This window comes from Dipodomys spectabilis, unplaced genomic scaffold (assembly GCF_019054845.1).
Source record: "Dipodomys spectabilis isolate Male_0828 unplaced genomic scaffold, ASM1905484v1 ptg000036l, whole genome shotgun sequence".
NCBI classification, from domain to species: domain Eukaryota; kingdom Metazoa; phylum Chordata; class Mammalia; order Rodentia; family Heteromyidae; genus Dipodomys; species Dipodomys spectabilis.
Genome location: NW_024870713.1, coordinates 1,781,397 through 1,798,061, shown reverse-complemented (window position 1 = coordinate 1,798,061; position 16,665 = coordinate 1,781,397). Strand labels below are relative to the sequence as shown.

General features: G+C 34.9%; 1 protein-coding gene across 1 annotated transcript; it reads left to right on the top strand.

The window, feature by feature from the left end:
* The first annotated feature begins 444 nt into the window (after nt 1-444).
* Nucleotides 445-15,865, top strand: LOC122106081 (flavin-containing monooxygenase 5-like). Its single transcript, XM_042677356.1, has 8 exons — nt 445-579; nt 2,119-2,307; nt 2,982-3,144; nt 4,478-4,620; nt 6,054-6,253; nt 8,654-9,000; nt 11,047-11,119; nt 15,517-15,865. The coding sequence occupies exons 1-8, from the start codon at nt 445-447 to the stop codon at nt 15,863-15,865; spliced, it is 1,599 nt and encodes a 532-aa protein (XP_042533290.1).
* Nucleotides 15,866-16,665: the final 800 nt, after the last annotated feature.

Here is a 16,665-nt window from a genome sequence, read left to right as displayed (position 1 = left end):
TGGTTATATACTATATCTTTTGGAAAACAGTTACAAGGAAAAAAATCTGCACATATTAAATACAGATGCAGTTTTTCTTTTAATATTTTTAACCTGTAGTTGGTTGAATCTGTGGAAGCACAGCTCAAGTATATAGAAAGCCAATTGTGTGTATTTTGTACACATATTAAATATGTTCACATACAGATATATATAATACTAACTGTATATCTAGTTGTATATAAAATATGTATTTGTGTGTATTGTACATACATATATATGATGTAAATATTTGTGGGTATGTATGTATATATATAAACATAAGTTAACATAGCTATAACAGAAGCAAACAAACTTCTATCAAAACAAATGATAAGGATGCTAAAAGGAGACACTGATAAGGAAATTAAACTTAATTTTCTTCCTTGAGCAAAACTAAAAGAATTCTTCTTTATTCAAGAAAACATGAGTGTAAAAAAAGTTGCAGTGATTGGCGCTGGGGTCAGCGGATTAGGTGCCATTAAGAGCTGCTTGGAGGAGGGACTTGAGCCTATATGTTTTGAAAAGAGCAATGACATTGGAGGGCTGTGGAGATATGAGGTAATTTTACAAGTATTCTCTTAGAGTTACAATACTATTGCTATGTAATAAGAAACAGAACTCTGATATTCAAACTGTTTATTCCTTAAATATTCTTTCCAAGTAGTAGTTATCTTGTAGACAGATAAACTGAAAACTTTTCAAGTACTTTCAGAATCCTATTCTCTTTCATTTCCCTAACACCAGCTCCAGTTATATGGATGATAAAGCTAAAATTTAGAAACTATGTGTACTTATGCTTCTACCAGACTTGGTAAAGGACCCAAGAACTCCTAAATATTGGTTCTGACATTTTACTCAATGTTTAAGATACAGGATTGCCTTGTACATTGCTTTGTGATATCAGACACTCAAAAAATTATCACTACTAAGGAAGATGTGTATTTATGATTATAAATATAGTCATGTAGAAATAAAAGGGAAGGATTTATATCATGAACAGTGTCTTTTTCAGATTTCTACCACAGTGACAAAATGACTAAGAGATATCAATAAATAGAAGGAAAGGTTTATTTAGGATTATGATTCAAAGGTTTCAATCTATGGACACTTGGTCCTCTGGCTTTGTTTCAGTAACAACCCAGTATAGCATGGTGGGAGAGGAAGCCTGAGCAGTTTTGTTCACCTCATGGCAGCTGTGAATCAAAGAGGACAAGAACAGACTGGAGTTCCAATTGCCTGTAAAGAGCAGGCCTCCTGCAATCTGACTCCTTTACATCAACATCAGATTTTAGAAGTTCTTCTACCTACAAATAAGGTGCATGTTTTATAGCATCATCACAAGATGAGGAACAAGCTGTAATACATGAACCTTCAGGAGAATTTCTATATACAACTTTTGTATCTAGAGAATTTCCAGATCAGAAGTATTATTCTAGCTAGACAGAAGGAAGTAAATACAATCATAATGATATCATGTGGCTGAGGATGTAGTTTAGTGATGGAATACCTGAAGAGAACACATGTATACATTTGATCCTCAGCAATGCAAAATATTACTACTAATAATGAAAAAGTCTTTATAAACTGTTTTTTAAAAACTCACTTGTTCTCTTAAATACTTGTCAAAATATTTATTTTTGTCTATTTTATCCTCTAAATTGTTAAAATAACTCACATGTCTAGGTTTTTTGTTCCAAATCATATAACCTTTTTTCTTCTCTTAAGCCAAATACCTTTCATTGTGATTCTGATATTGCTCCTTGAAATGATCTTTTTCCAACACTTTTTGTGTTAGTTTTAATTTTATTTATTTTGGTTTTGTTTGTGATGTTTGTAGTATCTACAACAATTTTTCCTATTGTGATACAATTACTGCTATCATTTTGGGACCATCCCTATGAACACAATTCCCAGAGATCCTTCTTTATGAAAGCAAGTCTCATGTTTCTGTTCTGTTGAGCCATATTATAGAAACTAGACATAAAACATGACTTTTTAATGACAAATACATATAAAATTGCAAATCTGTTCAACTCTACCACATTCTTTGTTGTATTCCTGGATCCCAAAAGCATGGGGTTGGTTTGTTTCTTTTAGGAAACACCTCAAAGCGGAAGTCCTGGTATATATAAATCTTTGACCTGCAACACCTCCAAGGAGATGACAGCCTTCAGTGACTACCCTATGCCTGATCATTATCCCAACTATTTGCACCATTCCAAAATGATGGAGTATCTCAGGTTGTATGCCAGTCATTTTGAACTTACAGAACACATCCAGTTCCAGGTACAGTGTAAAAATTCTACTTACTACCTGTACATCAGTAAAGACAAAGTCTATACAACCAGAACAAGTCGAGGCATGATTTCAATTTGCATTTCTCACCACAATTCCAAAAAAAATCATGATTTCTCCACTTTGGTGATTAGTGAAAATTTGTCTTGTCCCCCACTCCAGAGGAGCATTGACACAGGGTTCAAACCTAAAGCCTACTCTTGAATTAATTTTGCTAATTAAGAATACTGGTTGGGGCTGGGAAGGTGGCTGAGTGGTAGAGTGCTTGTCTTACATGCATGAGGCCCTGGGTTCCATTCCTCAGCACCACATAAGCAGAAAAAGCCGGAAGTGGCACTGTGGCTCAAGTGGTAGAGCGCTAGCCTTGAGTTGAAGAGCTGAGAGACAGCGCCCAGGCCCAAAGTTCAGTTCAGGCTTCATGACTGGCCAAAAAAAAAAAAAAAGAATACAGGTTGAAAGAAAGAAAACATATTATCCTCAAAAGTACCTTGATTCTTGGAAAAGGATAACTTTAGGAAGTTTATATGTACAAAAATCCCCAAAAATATGAATAGGGAAGTTATAACGTACTTCATTTATGTAAGCACAGAGCTGTGGGGTAAAAATGGAATCCTGGGAAAAACAATGCACTAGAAGTAACAGCACTTCTGTTCCTTGGTTCTCAGACAAAGGTGTGCAGTGTGAGGAAACATCCTGACTTTTCATCCTCTGGCCAATGGGATGTTGTGGTAGAAGCTGATGGGAAACAGAAAACTTACATTTTTGATGGAGTCATGATCTGTATTGGCCAATACTCTGAAAAAAATTTGCCTTTAAAAGATTTTCCAGGTATTTAACTGATGTGTATGTAGGAAAAACATTTTGATTCTCAGAATCCTAATAGTTCTGCTCTCATAAGCATTTGACACCGTGTTTATAAGTCACAGTGGTGTTACTGAAAAAGGCATAACTTTTTGAAACATTCAGGAACAATCTGATATAGCAAATCATACTGGCAAGCATCACCTGGGAATAGGCCTTCCAGAAAAATGAAGCAGTCTTTGAGAAGCAGCAGACTGTAAAACAGCTGAGATACCTCAGGGAATGACATACATCTGATGTGTCTGGAGCAGATGGGTAGACAAGTACGTAAGAGTTGAGGAAAACCCATAATTATAAGTGTATTTTGCAGAAAGAAGATACACCATGATATTTGTATTTCATAGGGACCAATTTTTGTGGTGGAACAGAACATTAGTAAATAAGGACACTGAAACATAGCAGGGAATTTATTAATAAAGGTCTTTTAAACAGTCCATTAAATAGACAGTGGTGGAATGTTGAAGCAATGGTAGTAGAACTCAAGAGAAGAGGGTAAAATTTCAGGAGATGTTTTAGAAGTTGTGAAAATACTAAATGAGTGAAAAATATAACAAGATAATGTTAGCCATTATACCATACTTAAGAGTATTTTTTAAATACAAGTCAATTTTTTCTTCAAGTTGCTTAGAAATTTATAATCACTGAGATTTGACTCATTCAGTCAAGCAGCCATTAGCCAAGTCTCACTACTGATAATTTGAAATGTGACTAATACTGAGACATGCTTTCAATATAAAATAAATACTAGACTGCGAAGATATAATAAATATACAAAATATCTCACAGATAGCTTTGTTTTTATAATATGTCAACATTTTAGATTATAGTATGTTAAAATAAACTATAAAAATCAGTATGTTTTAATACATTTTCAAATTTAAAGTTGCATGTGTGGTTTGCTTTTAATTTCTTTGGTGTAATATGACTCCACATTGCTTAGAACTTTTACATATTTGTGAATTCCTTCACAAAAATAACAAAAACTAGAAAAGGGATTTTATATATGAGTCAATAATAAGAGAAAAGGAAATAATCATCAGTGGTAATATACATAATCATATTGAGCAAATTTAAGATTGGACATTTTAAAATTATATTACTATTTGATTTTGGTCTTAGCATACTTCTTTTTACCATTGTTTTTTTTTCTTTTACACAATCTCATTCTGTAACATTGGCAATAACTGTACCACAAGACAGGAGATTTAAGTCACATGTATTTCAGGTTCAAATATAAAAGTTGACAACAGCTTATCCCACTTCTCTTAGTGATTTGAGGGCTTTGGATCTTTCTTCACAGGGATCAACAAGTTCAGAGGCAAATACCTCCACAGTTGGGACTACAAGCACCCATATGATTTTGTGGGGAAAAGAGTGGTTGTGATTGGCATTGGGAATTCTGGAGTTGATGTAGCTGGGGAGATCAGTCGTGTTGCTGAGCAGGTTTGGCATTATATACTGATTTTGTTCTTGGGTGTAAGCTTCACATCTGGAGAGCATGGGCCATGGGATCTAGACTTTCAGTGTTACTTCAACAGTAGTATCTATTTTGACTACTAGCTCAACAAGGAAATGACACATGTTTTATTCTGACTCTATAAGAGTGAAAAAACACAGAAAACCAGAATAATAATATCTTTCTATGCCATAACACATTCCAGCCATGATTGGAGAACAAGCAAATTATAGCCCGATAGTTTAGAATTAGCCAGAATATGGTCAAAATATTTTTGTGCATGAGTGAAAATGAAACAATGAAGTTTGTTGAGATTGGTTTGAGAAGGGAAGAAGAGGATATGGAAAATTGATAGTGTGGTGAGTCTCACCAATGTAGGCATTTCAAAATTATACCCCTTTGTAGACCTAATCAATGCTAATTTGAAACACAGATGAAAGAAGAATTATCCAGACATTAATATACTAGAAAAAACTCAAATGAAATGAATTTTACAAAAAAAAAAGAATTAGTGTTGGAATAAAATTGAAGCAGAGAACAATATACATAAGCATTAGTAAAATTGCAGTGTTGTTCTATTGAATGAGTGGCAGAAATTTTGTGTGCTCCCATTGATGGTGAAGGAAATAAAAAGCAGGAAAAGAAAAGGCGTTTTATCTCTGCAGTGAAGGTTGTTTACTACTAAGAACATGGAGGTATTATTTCCATGATTAAGAATTAAGATTTGGTTTTGATTCAGCATTTCCAGCAAGAGAAACAAGATTTCCAATACCCAGTGTTTTCTATATGAGTAGTGTACAATCAACCACTGTGAGGGCCCCTACCTATATTAAGCTTTCTGAACTAGAAATACTGTTATATGTCACAAATTTTTGTGATTTTAACTTCATAAGCTAATGAGGTTGTATTTTAATTATAAGATTTCTTCAAAGTCTCAGCTTAATAACTGAAAATAAGTAGAAAAATACTCCTCAGAATATAATTTTTCCATTCACTTTACACTTTGTATACTGGATATTTTGTTTGATATGTGAAAATTGCCAGAACAAATCTTCTATCTTTATGTTTAGATTTAGATTTTTCTTTTTATCTTGAAACATCTCTATCATTCATAAATTAAGATCAAAAGAGCTGACAGAAAAGTTGAATACTATCTTATAATTCCTAACATAGTAACCTATTTATGTCAACTTTTTTTCACATGCTGGGACATAAGAGATGACAGACTGGTAGTGCAGACATTATGATGGAAGTAGGTCTATAACAAAAGAAAATGAAGTGAAAGGATTTTAAGCAACTAGACCAATAGGGAGGGTGAGTTGAGGTGAGAACATTCCCATGATAATTTTTGGAATATTCTGACAATATGAGATCAGGATGAGAAAAAAATAGTTACTCAACAGCAACTCCTGTCTGGTAGGTTTTCCTCAGCACGAGACAAGGTGCATGGATATGGACCCGGGTCTGGGATAATGGAAATCCCATGGATGCAGCACTCTTCACTCGCTATAACAGAACCGTCCAAAAATTCTCCCCCACATTCCTGACCAAAAGATGGACAGAGAATAAATTAAATAGAAGGTTTAACCATTCCAACTATGGACTACAGGCTAAACACAGGTAAGATCAAGAATTTAAGGCAAGTAAACAATGTTTAAGCTATAGCATTAGTCAGCAGAATCTGTGTGCTATTTGTAAGAAATAAAGAGTGTAATTTAATCCTTGATAGAATTTATTATAATGGGGAATATTCAAGGAGGTTTTGGTCATTTTAATAAAGTATAAGAAAAAAAATAAAGTTCTGAGGCATGAGGTAATAGATATATATCATTTGAGACTCATGCCATCTAGCTATGCCGGCCTCTACTATCTCTCTTTCACTTTAGCCTGTCAAACACTTCCTGTTCACATTCTAATATACACTTTTATATTTACCCTCAAACCTACCACCAATGATGACGTTTCCATATCTATATCTACAAATAGATATAGATCTATAGATAGATATCTATATCTATGTCTATCTATCTGTATAGGTAAAGGAATCTATAGATATATAGACAGACTGTCAGACCAACAGACAGACAGATAGATAGATAGATATGTATCTATAGAAGGATAGATAGATATAAAGATAACTACTCAATAATCACACAATATACTCCAATTGGCAGTAAGCAATGGCTTACTGCTTTACTCCAATTGTACCTTCCCCATCTACCACCATACTACATACAGCTTACCACCCAGAACTGCAGTGACTCTGGATGTTATTCCGGGAGCCATTCCGTAAGTGCATCTTTATTCTCTCACCCATCTCACTCCAGTAAGCATTCTAGCTTTCTAGCATTCCACTTTTCTCATTCTAACTCTCCCTTTGTTGGTGCTGCAGACTCTGTGGTCATTCTTCTATTTTTCTATTTTTGGTCTGTCCTTCCCATCTAACACTTTATTCAAGTATATTCTTGGCCTTCTCTCCTTTTCAACTTATACAGGGCTCTCTGTATTAACATTGTAAAAATCTAGGCAAAAAGTAAAATTAAATATTTAAATTGGTATAAAGGCAAAAAATAAAAGATTACTAAAGAAGCTCTACATGTGTTTTTCTACATGTATTGGTGCCTGGAAAAATACATGTAGAGCTTCATGACTCATGTAGTGTGTGACTCTCGTACAGGGAGAAAGTATTCAGAAGATGAAAGATCTACTTATTTAATTGTGTTGTAGACCAGAAAATATTACTTCTGCTTTAATTCATAACTCAAGCTGTAAATGCAGTATTAACGTTCTTTATTGCAATGAAAACATTTTTCCATTGAAGATTTGTTCTTAAAAAGTTGCAGTTATAAGTGAGACCAAAGGAGGATATTCTTAGGAGAGGATCATAGGCACAATAGCTATGTAAATCTAACCATACAAAATAATATCTATTGAAATAAACTCTGGGAAGTGGAACAAGATTTTTTTCTTTAATGCTATGTTTGTTTCATTTCCTTTTGTCTTGTTTGTGAGTTTATCAGTCTTGGGGAAGTAAGCGGGGGCACAGAAATGGAGGGACACAAGGTGAACAAATGCAGCAGTGATACTCTGTACTTATGTTAGAAATGAAGTATACAACCTGTGCTGCGGACAGGAGGAAAAGACAGAGAGAGCAAGGGAAGGGTTGACATTGTTCAAAAAGAAATGCAGTCTTCATCTGATTAATGTAATCATAATCCCTGTGTATATCACCTTTACAATAACAATAAACAAAACAGCTGCAGTTACATCTTATAGAACCTTGAAAAATGTTAATGACTAAATCAGGTCAAACTTACATGCAAAATATCAACTTACTTTATATAGATAGATAGATAGATATATCTATATATACATACATACATACGTATAGCCAGGCACTAGCAGCTCTTGCCTATAATCCCAACTTTGAAATATTTAAGAGGTTCAGATCTGAGAATCACAGTTGGAAGCCAGATAGGGACAAACCTAAGACACTTACCTTCAATTAACAAGCAAAAGAACCAGATGTGGAGATGTTGCTTAAGTGGTAGAGTATCAGCCACAAGTATAAAGAGATAAGCGAGAGTGCAAAGCCCCAATACAGTGCATGCACGCATGCAGATGCACAAACACATTTAATAATGAAATTTTTAAGTAATGTGTATTATTACCTGATCAGCATAACATGATCTGATAATTATAATGCAATATACTAATAATTAAGTATAATTAATGCATTGATTCACTAGATTGTTGTTCCATCCTTATTATACTTCAGAATAGGAAATGGAGGCTAAAGTGTTTCTTGACTTGTCCAAGGTCCCAAAGCTATAAACCCAGTACCAGTAGTGAGACCCAGTTTTGACTCTAAAATCAAGTCCTTAACCAATAAACTGAATTGATCTCAGTGAATACTGATAAAAGTATTAAATTTGCAGAACACTATGGTAGCTTCCTGACCATTTACCTACCACAACTACCTCATACTTAGTTTTTTATACTATACTTATTTCCATTCAGATTTCTCAGCCATCCGTCTACTATCAGTGATGACCTGCCAAGTCACATAATCACTGGACGAGTGCTGATAAAACCAAATGTGAAGGAGTTCACTGAGACATCGGCCATCTTTGAGGATGGAACCAAAGAGAACATTGATGCTGTTGTCTTTGCCACCGGCTACACCTTGTCTTTCCCTTTCTTGGAGGATGAAGCACTACTAGACAGCCAGCACACCCTTTTTAAGTTTGTCTTCCCCCCTCAGCTAGAGAAGCCAACACTAGCTTTCATTGGCCTCCTCCAACCAGTGGGAGCTATCATCCCCACATCAGAACTGCAGAGCCGATGGGTTGTGCAAGTATTTGCAGGTATGTGCTGGTCTTCTTATGAGCAAAGTAGGTTTCTAATTATATACTCAGATGACAAGAGCATGCAGAGGTCTTCTATTCCTATTCTCCCAAGTCATCTGAAACTTCACCATTAGAATTGATTACTTGGAGGCTTTGTAAAATTTTGTTGCTAATTTCTTTGAGAATCCTATTTAAACAAAAGAATCCAAGGAGTGAATATTAGAAGCCTAGAGATTAAAAATCAGGTAACATTTCAGTATTGGTTATCCATTCATGCAGTTCTTCTAGCAGAAAGATTATTTATGGTAGGTTGCATGGAAAAAGAAATTGGTCAGGAAGTGACGCTGTGGCTCAAGTGGTAGAGCGCTTGCCTTGAGCTGAAGAGTGCAGGGACAGCGCCCAAGCCAAGTTCAAGCCCCACAACCGACAAAAAAGAAAAAGAAAGAAAGAAAAGAAAAGAAATTGGTCAAAGTACGAAAGCAAATTAGGGAAAACCTACCTATATCCATATTAAGGAAGGTAATTGCTTGCTCTCTGTCCAGTTCCAAGTATTTGACTTAGACGCTTGACTTACTTCCCAAATACTTGCCCAAATAGATGCTTCTGAGCAAGACAAAATTATACCAGAAAGAAGCAGGTTCAAATTGGCAGAATTGTCTTATTATTTCTGAGAACTAGAATAAATTGAATCAAATAGAGCCCATTTCTTTGTGGGTGTATATGGACACATTTCAATATTAATCAACCAGAAAGAGTCCTGTCATTTTGGGAACATGGATGATCATGGAGTCTAATGTATTGAATTATGAAAATCAGACACAGAAAGGAAGATATCAGATCCTTCTCATAAAACATTGATTAAAATATTGATTTCCTTGAAATTGATAATGATATTAGATTGGAATGGCCACTTAAAGATAGCAAGGAACTGCCTCAACATCAACTCAGATTTTATTCAGGTAAGAAAACTTTTAGAGGGTCTCCAGCAGAAGCTAGAGCCCACTTGTTCTTATAGATTCAGTACATTTATGGCTGATCATTGGGAGTGGGGGAACCTGACAGAGCTGTTCAGATTGAGAACATTTTTGTGGTTTTGATATATGATGGGTTGCTAATGAGTGTTAAAGCTGCATCTCTTGGCCAGGCCAGGTAGTATAAGCCAATAATGGCTGTGAAGACTAAAGGAGAAAGGGCTAAGGTAGTGGAATTAACTAAGTAAATGCTGACCAGGAAACTCTAACAAATAGAATAGTGCTAATGGAGAATGGCGAACTGGAGAAAGCAGAGAAAGGAAGAGGTTGGTCAATGGGGAAATGTCCCAGTCAGACAAAAGGAATTTATGGCCCAACAGAGTGAGTATATTTAACAATAATGCATTATATATCTCAAAAAAGTTAAAGAACAGGCTTCTGAATGTACTATGTTAAAAGCTTAAAGTGATAGTTATGTTAATTACCCAGCATTGATTATTACCTCATATATACCTGAGTGTGGATTTAACCTGACCGTAGATTAAACCTGAGAAACAACTTCAATAAAAAGCTGATTCTTCCTGATGAGTTGCCAATGATGGAAAAAATATACTTTGTGAAATATTTTTATACAGGGTTTTGATTATGAGTTATAAAAGAACTTGATTAAGATAGCCATTTTCTTCCTTTTTATTATCTCTAAGTAGCTATATAAAGGGGTTTGAATTCAACATGTAAATTTATGTGCACAATACATTTTTTTTGTCAGTCATGGGGCTTGAACTCTGGGCCTAGGCACTGTTCCTCAGCTCTTCAGCTCAAGGCTAGCACCCTACCACTTAAGCCACAGCACCACTTCTGGCTTTTTCCTGTTTATGTGGTGTTGAGGAATTGAACCCAGGGCCTCATGCATGCAAGGCAAGCACCACTGAGCCACCTTCCCAACCCAACTCAATCATCTTGATCAATGTCATTCCTTTCATAATTCTCCTCTATCTCTCTCAACTCCACCCAATTTCTTTCAAAACTTTTTCTGTTTATTCATTTCCCTCAGCCCTCTTGACAGTATTGAATTTCTATCTCTTTTTCTCAGGACTGAAAAAATTGCCCTCAGAAAGTGACATGATGGCTGACATCAGCAGAAGAAAACGGAAAATAGCAAAACAGTAAGAAACCTAAATTTAGACAGAACTTTCAGTATCTCTCAATATGTAGCATGTGCCTACCTAAATGTAATGGGATAATTTTAGTTCACTGATAGCTTGGTAAACATTAGCATGGTAAGCAGTTTTACCTATGTAACAATATACAACTACTATATGTATAAAACTGTCTGGATGTGAAATGTAAGTCTCTTTTGCTCAATGTCCATAGTATGTCAGATCTATGATGTGAGCAGTCTGCAAAGTATGAAGTTGCAAAATACACAAGAAAGTAGTTAAATTCAGAATTAAAAGAAAAGAAATATTTTCAGAGTTCTAATCGAGAATTACTCGAAGGTGGGCACCATTAGCTCAAACCTACAATCCTAACTACTTAAGAGGCTAACATCTAGAGGTGTGAAACCAGCCCACAGAAGAATTTGCAAGACTCTCTCACTAAAATACCAGCCAAAAGCCTGACCGGAGGTGTGGCTCAGATCATATATCACCAGCAGACAAAGCAAGCAATTTCAAACCCTTGTATCAGTATCCCACCTCAAAAAAAAAAAAAGAATCAAAGAAAGAAAAAGAGAAAAGAAAAAAGATGAAAGAGTGTCTTAATGTGGTACATGCCTGTGATAGCAGCTACTCAGGAGGTGCAGATAGGAAAGTCGCTATCAGAGATGAAATTGCAAGACCTCACATTAAAAAAATATTTATATTACCAAAAAACATAGTAAAAGCAAAGGCACTATACTACAAAATACATACATATAGATAGATAGCTATGACTGGCTTAAGAAGATGCATATTTATTTCCATTTCTTAAACATTTATTCTGTGCATTTTAATAAACTTTCATTCCAGGCCATGCTTAGAGAATCTTTGGAAGAAATGAGGAGTTGTCTTATTATAACTTCATATCTATTTTCACAATACAAATGGGTAAACTAGATGTGATGTGAAATATGATTGGTGATATTTGTGATATATGCTTATACTACAGTTTATTTTTCATTTATATTTTGTTAATAATATAAGTAGATTTTCCCATTCTATTTTCTGCAAATGATTTATTTTCAAATAACTGCACAAAAGGAATTGCCATTTAACAAAGCAGTTTATGAATACAATGCATCTTGATTAGTGTTACCCCTTTCAACTTCAATCCACTCCTTCCTTTACTTTTCTTAATTTTGTAGCATATAAAATGATTTTTGTTTTTGTCAGTCATGTGGCTTGAACTCCGGGCCTGGGAACTATCCCTTAGCTCTTCAGTACAAGGAGAGTGCTCCTTCACTTGAGCCACAGCACCACTTCCAGTTTTCTGCTGGTTACTTGGAGATAAGAGTCTTACAAATATTTCTGCCCAGGCTGGCTTTGAAACGTGTTCCTCAGATCTCAGCCTCCTGAGTAGATAAGATTACAGCATGAGCCATGGCTGCCTGGCTTATACAATGAATTTTTTACTGCATTCTCCACCTCTACTCCCCTTCTCACCTCGTCTACTTCTTTCCTATTGGTCACACCCCTTCTTGCAAGTACTCATTTCCTGGTGCTTACTTTGTTAAGCTTTGACTTTGTCTTTCTAAGGAATTACATTATTTGAGTTCTCCCTAGAGTTTACCATATTTTAGTTGATACATTTGTAATCACTTGCATGCCACCCAAAGTGTTTAATGTACATATTTATAGGCAAGTTTTAGCTACCATGCAACCTTTGTTTCCCTGGGTCTGATTTACTTCATTTAATATAATTTTTCCCAAGTCTTAATATTTCCTTATTAATGGTACAATATCATTCTTTTTAATGGATGAATAAAATTCTATCATGTGGTATTCAAATGTGATATATCACATTTTCTTTTCTTAACCATCTATTTTCTAATTGAATACTTTTTATATCTAGAAGTTATTCCTTTACAGATATTTATTTTATAAATAAATTTTGCTTTACCCATCACTGATATTTATTTGCCATCTTAGATTTGATTGACAATCTAAATAAGTGTAATTGGAATTCTTTCTTTCCTATATTTATGTCTTTTTATTTAAATATTTATTACCTTTAAGTAATTGTACTAAGGACTTGCCATTTAACAAAGCAGTTTATGAATACAATATATTTGATCAATGTCACCCCTTTCAATATTATTACACATCCTTCCACTACCCACTTCTTCCCTCATTTTTCTAAATTTTATAGGATATATATTTGGATTTGGGGGTGTCATTAGCTATGACTTACAGGATGATCTTAGATAACATAAACAACAGATATTCTTATTCTGGTTCTGATTGTCTTGAAATCATATCCAGTGTACACCTTTAATTATAATATTGCCCACTTAGTTTGCAAACTGGGTCCTTTTATTCACACTTACTGCAAAAAGTTTGATGGTGAATTTCATTAAAGACTGTCTACATTCAAAACTCACAAAGATTTTCACCACTGAGGTATTGATGCCATGAACTACAGTAATGTATGTCCTAATATTAGAATAGTAACCTTTTGGTTATTGCATGTGATTATTTTAAAATATAATTGATAATATTGTGTTTATAGTTTATACAATTATAGTATATAGAACCAATTGGCTTATAATTTTCCCTTTCTTTCTCCCCAACTTTTTTTCCTATGTTGTTTATGCAGTGTTATTAAGCCTATACCATCCTCACAAAATGATTAGAAAATATTTAATGATTTCATCTAATTAAACACAATTTACACAGATTTAAATAGAAAAAAAGACTCGTTATTTAAAATTTTTGAAATAATTAATACAGAGCCCAGCATATATTTTAGGGAATAATTCAGGTCACATTTTTTCATTGTTTACATCCCCATTGATCTAGTTGCATTCATCTATTTTTCTATAAAAGATAAAAACATTTCATTAAAAATTACCATTTCTTCTGATTTGGGAAATTTCGATCATGTAATAATGTGTAATATTTTCTCTTTTTATTAACATCTTTTGTTATATAAGAAATGTTTTTTTTAATTTGCAAGTAGCCACAGTTAGTATTTGTCAATTCCTATTTTTTCTTGATTTTGTGCATTTAGTCTTTTACTATAATGTTATATACCTGCCTCCCTTTGCCTTTTTGGTGTTTCTTTCTAATCTCTTTATTTGGCTACCTGACTTATTCATCTTTCATAATGATCCACAATTTCCTCCCGCCAATGTTTTTTTGGGGGGTGGGTCGTGGGGCTTGAACTTTAGGCTTGGGCGCTGTCACTGCGCTCTTCAGCTCAAGAGGAGGGCTCTACCTCTTGAGTTACAGCGCCACTTCCCATTTTCTAGTGCTTTACTGGGGATAAGAGTCTCATGGACTTTCCTGCCTGGGCTGGCTGATCCTCAGATCTCAGCCTCCTGAGTAGCTAGGGTTACAGGCGTGAGCCACCGCGCCCGGCTTCCTCTCAAAATTTTGACAAGTTTTATTGTGATTGTAAAGATGATGTGCAGAGGGGTTACAGTTACATAAGTCAGGTAATGAGTGCATTTCTTTTGAAGAGTGTCACCTCTTCTGTCATTTTCTCCAAAATTTTTTTTTTAAAGTTTTATTTTATTGTATTTATTTTATTTTATTTTTTTGGGTCCGGTCGTGGGGCCTGAACTCTGGGCCTGGACGCTGTCCCTCAGCTCTTCAGCTCAAGGCTAGCGCTCTACCACTTGAGCCACAGCTCCACTTCCGGCTTTTTTCTTTTTGCTTATGTGGTGCTGAGGAATTGAACCCAGGGCCTCAGGCATGCAAGGCAAGCGCTCTACCACTGGGCCACCTTCCCAGCCCATCATTTTCTCCAAATTTTTAACCTCCCGACCCTCCTCCCACACAAGTTGTATAGTTCATTTTCAACAGTGTCTAGTGAGTATCGCTGCTGCATTTGTTAAAAGTAATCTTTAGTTCTAGTTTTCCTTCTTTTACCAAATAATTATTTAACAGTGTTTTAATTAAATGTGGAACATGTTATGCAAATAGTTTATATCCATGTAGTTATGCCATATAGTTTATAACCAAAATTAATACATGAAAAGATATTTCATATAGCTTGAAAGCATGAAATGAGAAACCTATTTTTACACTGTTCTATATAACAGATCTTCATTGCTAATCAAATTTAGATAGTAAATTCTGTGTCTGAAAGAGGGATCAACATCCCAGGTTTTCCATTTATTCATTTACTCAACATTTTTATTATACCTCTTACTCTGCTAAAGACTTTGGGACATTTAATCATGTCAGTGTTACATGTCTTGTGTTTAGAGACTGTAGTATACTAAGAAAGTCCTGTCTGTATGTCTGTGTGGAATCAAGATAATTTTTAAGTTGAGGATAATGAACTGAGTAAACAAAACTTTAGGAAACAATAACAACAGAACTCTGATAGAGTTTCTAACATTTTTTTCTTATTCTAGGTTTGTGAAAAGCCCAAGAGTTTCACATCGAGTACAATATATTGACTACATGGATGAAATTGCTTCTGAGATAGGAGTCAAGCCTAATCTGTTCTCTCTCCTTCTCTGGGATCCAAAGCTAGCCATAGAGATGTTCTTTGGTCCCTGTTCTCCATACCAGTTCCGCCTACAGGGACCTGGGATATGGACCGGAGCCCGCACAGCCATCCTCACTCAGAGAGATCGCATCCTCAAACCCCTGAGAACACGTGTGCTCAAACAGTCTGAGTCTTCCTCTTGTAGTCTGTTTTGGATCAAAAGTATCTGTGTTGTCATTTGTCTCTTTATTTTCATGTTAGTCACCATATAGGTGATGCATTATTAACCTCATGTTGTCATAGGATTATGGAACTAGGGAAAAGCAAGACATTTTAGTCCACGTACCTCAGCACCAATCTATTACATGGGGGGAAATGCTTCTTTTCTGATTAGCTCACATCTAGACATTCAAATGACAAAAATTATTCCAATGTAGTTTTCCTAGTTGCTTCATAAACAGTAAAGTTTGAAGATGCATTGCTTATTTCCATGTTATTCCACAAGTAATTGGAAATGTCTTACAAGCAGAACAAAATATGATGTTAAAGAGGGTAAGAGAGGTAAAAGTGGGGTTCAAAATGCAGCAGTGATACTCATTGGACACTATGTTGAAAATGAACTATACAACTTGTGGGGGAAGGAGGTCAGGAGGGAACAAACTGGAAGAAAATGAGGGAAGAGGTAACACTGTTCAAAAAGAAATGTACTATACTTATTACTCGACTTATGCAACTGTAACCCCTCTGTACATCACTTTAATAATGACAATAAAAAACATAGTGGAATTCAATAAACAGACAAAAATATGGAAAATTAAACCACATGTAAGACTCAAAATTGTATGGGCTTCAAGTGCTTCCTACACATAACATATTCATTGCAAGGAGAACACATTTCTTTTCAATGAAAAATCTGACAGTGACCACCTTAGCCATCAGATAAGTTTCCCATCAATGCAACATCAACAGAAAATCTTGTAGCTCCTAATATGATCCAATAGGAAATTCAAAGTCTTTTATCTAGCATTGCTCCCAAAATGTTTAACTGCAATGTAATTATAAAGAATATGCA